The sequence below is a fragment of the Prunus dulcis genome, unplaced genomic scaffold (assembly GCF_902201215.1).
Source record: "Prunus dulcis unplaced genomic scaffold, ALMONDv2, whole genome shotgun sequence".
Classification (NCBI taxonomy): domain Eukaryota; kingdom Viridiplantae; phylum Streptophyta; class Magnoliopsida; order Rosales; family Rosaceae; genus Prunus; species Prunus dulcis.
In genome coordinates this window covers 9166-15996 of record NW_023010424.1, presented here as the reverse complement: position 1 = coordinate 15996, position 6831 = coordinate 9166, and the positions used below count along the sequence as shown (strand labels likewise).

Here is a 6831-nt window from a genome sequence, read left to right as displayed (position 1 = left end):
ATTTGTGGGAGCAAATTTCCCCACGAGAATATTCGCCCAAGATTCCTTCGTCTTCTCCGCCTCTCTTTCTCCCTGCAAAACAGATCGGAGTAAAAGGACCACACCCGGGGGTGTTGGCCAAAGGCCCTCCGATGCCTAAGTTAGGTAGGGTAATTCAAGGAAAACCGGGTGGCCGGAGCCGTGTGTGGTGGCCGGAGCCTTGTGTGAGAGAGAGAAAGAGAGGGGTGGCTAGGGTTTTTGAGAAATAATTTCTGCAGAGTTTTAGTAGGAATTTAGGCGTACCTCAACCATTGTGTGTGGCTATGCTTTTATAGAGGTCTCGGAGGCTAGGGGTTCAGAGGAATAATTCCGTAGATGGAAGGGAATTATTCCTCCCCTTTTTGGAATTGATTTGATTAATTAGGGATTTGATTAATTAGGGTAAATCAAATCCCTAATTGTGGTAGGTATCAAATCAATCCTGATTCAATTTAGGCAATTCCTCATTTAATTGGGGATCGTGGTAATTAACCAAATCAAATCTCAACCTAATTAGGTAACGTTCAATTTAATTGGATAATTCCCAATTAAATTGAGTAACTCCTAATTAGGTTGATTGATTCCCAATTTGGTCAAATAATCCCCAAATGGTAGGAATTATTTGACCTAGGGTTTGATTTAATTAGGTTCCCACAGTAACTTCAACTAGAATCAAACAATGACACATATACATTCTAAAAGTGACATGCAACTGTCACATCCATTATAAAAAATGTTCAAAACACTAAGTGAGCCGCAGATCCAAAGAATCACCTGCTGTTTGAACTTTCTATGCTGAAGTTGTTGGCGACTAAGTTACTGCAAACAAAGTACACGCAAAAAACTCGCAGTGTTAGTTTCAACTAAATCGTGTAAGCAAGCCCATCCTGCAAAAACAAAATATGTATGGCTGTTGGAGAGAATGCACTAAAGACCTGGCAATTGCTATATACGAAGAGTAAACAAAGTTATTAAACTAAAAACCTTTTAGCTAAAATAAAAAATTTATATAACGAATAGAAATAGAAAAGGCCAAGTATATAGTGAAATATCAAGAACATACAGCTGTAACTTTTGTTCGTTGACCCATGAAGGAAAGCTCCCCAGTAGATTATTGTAAGATAAATCTCTGCATGCATATCATGAGAAAAACATCAAATACATAGTTCATACAATTAACATAACAATACTGTGATCATTATTTTCATACATATATTGTGATATATGCGGCATATTAATTTGAATATAAAACCTCAACTTCTCTGTGCTTCCTCATGAACCTAAAAAAGCTTTGCTTTGCAAGAATGGGTAACCATGTCTTGAGGACAAAAAATATGACTGACAGAAAAGACTGCAGAACTAGGAATGGTCTCCAAATCAACTTGCAGGAAGAAAAACTTTAAAACAATTTGAGATTACTAAAATTGTTACAAAGTAGCCTAGGTGAAATGACTCTAGTGGTGAGCAAAATTTGTTCATGACTTATTGTAGCTTATTGCATATAAATCTGTACTTCCCTGAAGTTGGTTGCTTAGTTCTAGGTATTTAGTATAAATCTCCAACTCAAAGTCGACCTTTAGCATCTAGTAGAGGTTCACTAAAAAAAACTTGGAAGAAGAAAAGTTGGGCATTCAAAATCCTTCAAGTTCATGTAGAAGCTCATACTGTACAGTTCAGATAAACCCAAAGTAAGTGCATTCCATTCATCCACACAGGTATGACATTATCAAATGTAAACATATAGAAAACTCCAGTTTAATGCATTACAGTGATGCTCAAAGCAAATAGGCTGATATACTTACATGTTGAGAAGAGACGAACTTTTAGATTCAGGCAGGGTACCGTTCAACTTATTGTTTCCAAGAAACCTGATTATGAAGACAGAAATACAAGCCTCAATACTTTAAGCTTACATTCAAAAGGAGTATAAAATAATTATGAGCCAATGATATATTACAGAATAGAGAGCAAACTCAAGTTAAACAGCGAGTCTGGTATCTGTCCAGTTAAATTGTTGAAGCTCAAATCCCTGGGGCGAAAAAAGAATAACTCAGTTACGTCCATTAAGACAAAAGCAGCTAGTCCTTAAAATTCTTATAAAACAAGAACCATCATGTTGATGAACTAAAACTGGTAAAATTGAATACCCTCATGGTAATATTAGTAAACCTCAAATATATTAAATTCAATTATTTTATAAAAGAGGAAAAGGTTGCATTTAGGATATGGTACAGGACAGTACTTTAAAAAAAAAAAAAAAAGTTCCAGGTTGAGCACCTTGGGTTTTCCCATGTATGCTCACCAAAAAAAAACTTACAGCTGAGACAAACTTTGGTATTCTCCAATGTTGGAAGGAATTGAATCCGAAATATTGTTATTCCTCAGCACTCTGCAGGATATGCAACCAAGTTATCATATTAGATTCAGAAGGAAAACAAACTAGAAAATAGAAGTACGATCTAGTTGTATAAATTTATAATAGATTCAAATGCAAGCAAGAAATATTTTCCTTACAAAATACTGAGAGACTTCATATCCTTAATAAATCCAAGAGATGAGCTCCCATTGACATTGGATAAATCACTAATTCTCCTATTGTCATATCAAACATGAGATAGTTAGCTTTATATACGCATAAATAACCAAAAAGTGATGAGTAGAACTAGATACTCACAGCTCTGTCAGAGAAGTCAGCTTGGAAAATGTAACTGGTATAGGACCTTCAAAAGAGTTTCCTTGAAACCTCCTAAGAAAATATTTCGCTAAGAATTAGTGAAATATAGAAGTGATTGATTTTTCTCAAAAAAACATTGAGCTTACCAAATCTAACTAAAGACTTAACCTATTATCACTTAACTGCAACTGCATGGAAATAGAAAAGCACTTATTTAGATTATCTTACAAGACAGAAAGCTTTGACCAATTTCCTATGAAGTCAGGTATCCTGCCAGTCAGCTCAGTGTCCGATGCCCAACTGCAACAAACAAATGAATTCCTCTAATATATACTAAAGTAATAATTTTTCCTATTATTAATAAAAGCTTTTTTATCATAAACATTTTTTTTAAAGTTCTTACACTATTTCCAAGTTTTGCAGATTAGCAAATGTTGATGGAATTTCGCCACTAACTCCAGAACTATCAAAGTAACTGCCAAGGTAAACAATAATGAAATATCATAAATTTATTCCTATCGTACGTCTTTTATCAATCGAGAGTTAATAGATGCTAAGCCATCAGTAAAGAACAGATGAATGTGGAAAACTAACAATAGAATATTGTAATAAAGTAATTATCAAAAGAAATGATATCCCCAGCTCTAAGAATGGAGGTATCATACCCGTTAGGACGATTCTATTGTTATACATTCACTTTAACTTGGAAAAATGAATATTTGGGTGCAACTAGGTTTTTGCTTTTATAAATGAAGAGGCCCTGTTGCGTCCAGAGAACCTTGTCTTGGTAGAAAATATTCACATTGTGAAAAAAAATTCCAAGTCCTGCTACCATATCCGGAAAAGATTATTGGAATTTTGCACTGCATACAGAAAAAGGAAATGAACAGCATATCAAACTTACATCTCTTTTAGTTTTGATAAACTCCCTAGCTCAGATGGCAGAGGACCAGAAAAGTTGTTTGCTCCAAAAGCGCTACAAAATTGACAAGTCATCAATCAAAAAATTTCCATTAATATTGTCGTTTAGAGGTTCAGATAATCAAGATTAAGTACAGGAACCAAGTATAAGACAGCAGGTACATGCTTGAATTGAGCGTAAAGACACTAATTTTGTAGCTCAGATGGTAGGGGTTTACTTCATGTCCAATTTTGTAGGGTAATGGACTGTGTGGCAGGGGAATATTTTCATATGCAGAACACAAAAACAATAAAACTTACAATGTTCTCAAATCAGTGAGATTTCCAAGTTCCTTCGGTAGCTCGCCTGATAATGCATTAATTCCAAGGGTCCTAGAAATTAAAATTAAAATTGAGATAATCATCATGAACACCAAAAAATTAAAAAGAACAAAAACAAAAATTTATGATGGGTGGAATCAGTTTCTCAGATAATATTCAGATGGCCTCACAAGTATTGCATGCTAGTCAGATTTCCAATGGATGCAGAGAGAGGTCCTGTCAAGTAATTCTGAGCCAAATTCCTGTAAGAAAATGGAGGAAACTTAAAAATGACAACTTGAGCATTTAGCAAATTACACAAACTAATCAATGGCAGTGCTAATTAGAAAGCATACAGATCGAAGAGAAAAGTCAAAGTCCAGAGCTCATCTGGGATTACACCAACAACATCCAAAGAATAAACTTTCCTGCAAATGCAGTTATGCAAACAATGAAAGGTGTGATTTTGAAGATAGAGAAAGTGAAGCTCTTTCAGAATGTCATTGGCGTAAAAAGAGACTTACAGTTGGGTAATGTGGCAAGTGGAGTTGCTGTCGAAAGAACAGTCGCATTTGATGAAGGGGTTGTAATCCTCGTCGCCGAAGGCGGTGGAGTCTATGGCCGCTCCACTGCAAGGGTCGCCGGTGGTGTTCCATTGCTGTTGATTGGCCGAAATCTTCCATTGCGCAAAGATTGAGTTTAAAGCTCTCACTGCACCGCCAATTACAATGAATTGCTTTATGCATCAATACCATATGAACAAAATAACAGGATAGACATTTTTGGAACTTGGTTCTGGTCACAAAAAAGCAGGTCAAAGCACATTTTTACCCCTATCTTGACGACGTTTGTTTCATTTTGGTATTTCAGGCATTTCAATTTTTATAATTTCACTCATATAGGTTTGTGTAATTAGCAATTAAATTCTACAATTCTAAAAGGAAATTTTAAAAAGTAACCAAATTTTGGACGTGTTAGAGTTCTAGCTCTCTCTTCTTCTTTTTTTTTTAAAGAATTTTAGTCACTCAATGAGAGTTTGAGAAAGAGTGGTTATATTCCTTTTTTTTTTTATATATATATATAAATAGTGGTTATATTTCTTTTATTTTTTTTCAAATGCTATAGGATTCGAATCCAAGACCTTGTCTGAGAGAGCAATTGCTCTAAATCACTACACTTGTGAGTCCTTTGCGTGGTTATATTTCTAAATCTTGAAAGAAAAGGCTAAAAATCTTGTGGTAGGAAATTTAAAAAGGTTATTCTTTTCAAATTTCTAAAATCTTAAATATTAAGAATAATAGACGAAATTTGTTTTATAGAGATAAAAATACCCTTACATAGTGGTTACATATTACAACATCGAATAATTTGATGAATAATTTGACAGAATCTACAATTTAAAACTAAAACTCTAAATTAGCCACACATAAAAAGTATAATTACAAGTCTCTTTTATATATCTATACTATTATTTCCTTGAACTAATTAAAGAAGTCATGCAGTTCAATAATAGATATAGAAAGTGAAGGCTAGTTTGTAATTTAATCCATTAGAAGAAGAAAATAGAAGGAAAATAGCTTGTTAAGCATTTTTAGTGTAAATTCTTGTGATCAACATGCCATAACAACTAGTTCTTTGCACGAATTTTTACTGAACTACTATTTTCCTTCCTTTTATGGATCCATTGCAGATGCAATCTAATTATACAACCACCATCGATGCATGCATGTATAAATTTATATACTAGTGAATCGTTGAAGACCATTTTCAAAGCGAGGTTTTAAGAAGGGCACCTTATTTGCATTCGAGTTACGATACTATTTGTACTATGATTTTTTTTTCATGAATAAAGTTCATTTTCAATCAAAAAACTCTTTAGCTCTTCTTGAAAGAGATAAAATCCTTATAATTAAGAGGAGATGATAAGGGACCTTCAGATGGATCAGTGGTGGCTTGAGGTTGAGAAGTAGGAGCTTGAGCTTCTGCTATGCCAATACCGCCAAACCCGAATATGCAGCAGAAAGAAGCAGCAGCATACAAGAAAATTACCAAAGCTGATGAGGAGGAGGAGGAGGAGGCAGAGGTTCCTGTTCCTGACATGAATTTGATCTTCTGATCCTTTGTGACAATAGTAATATTATTATTATTATTATTGCTGAAACAGATCAGCCATATGGAAAAACTGAGAGATGGGATTATAAATAGACGTTGGCTTTGGAATATTTCTAGTCACCTTCCAAAGGGTAACAAAATAATTTACAATATTGACATTTAAAGACCAAACGCTGCAGGGCATTGCACTTGCTAAAATGGTAAATATGTAAACCAATTTACTTTCTAACCTTAAAAAACATATATATATATATATCATATTTGAATAAAATATTTTATGAGAGCACAAAAACAGAGAGCCATTCAATTGCAGCCGCGCTTCTATTTGAGAAAAGTCTCACCATGGTACCCAATTAATTGTCAATTTGGGTCGTCTCATAATAATAATATTTTCAACTTGGTTATAGATTGTGTCGTTGTGTACGCACCATCATATATTATATATAATCCTTGGTCTCTCTCTCTCTCTCTCTCTCTCTCTCTCTCTCTCTCTCTCTCTCTCTATATATATATATATATATATATCAATATCATGAAGTTATGTGTTCTTCAACAATCTCTTATTTCTTATTCAGATTGACTTTGGAAGATATATATGCATAATTCAATGTATACGCAGTTTACTGCATGAACTAATATTTTTAGCTTTGGACAAGTAACGTAAATCCATAAGTATTTTCTTTAAGAAAAAGCAATTATAAGTACTGAAAAAAGCGAAGCGAATTACAAGAAAAGAACCAGGCGGAGAGTATTAGTGAGTAAATCTGTAATAACCCAAAACAAAAATTCTTATTTAATTAGTAATT

The 6831-nt window shown here is 34.0% G+C and overlaps 1 protein-coding gene across 1 annotated transcript; it reads right to left on the bottom strand.

Annotated features, from left to right (window-relative positions):
- Window positions 1-717: 717 nt before the first annotated feature.
- LOC117613604 (probable LRR receptor-like serine/threonine-protein kinase At1g56130) lies at window positions 718-6013 on the bottom strand. The gene is made up of 15 exons (XM_034342201.1): window positions 5845-6013; window positions 4438-4624; window positions 4270-4341; window positions 4105-4176; window positions 3914-3985; window positions 3597-3668; window positions 3096-3167; window positions 2921-2992; window positions 2693-2764; window positions 2533-2610; window positions 2336-2407; window positions 1976-2047; window positions 1821-1886; window positions 1082-1147; window positions 718-837 (listed from the first exon to the last, which is right to left on the bottom strand). Exons 1-15 carry the CDS (start codon window positions 6011-6013, stop codon window positions 789-791), a joined length of 1263 nt encoding a protein of 420 aa, XP_034198092.1. The 3' UTR covers window positions 718-788.
- Between the last annotated feature and the right edge of the window lie 818 nt (window positions 6014-6831).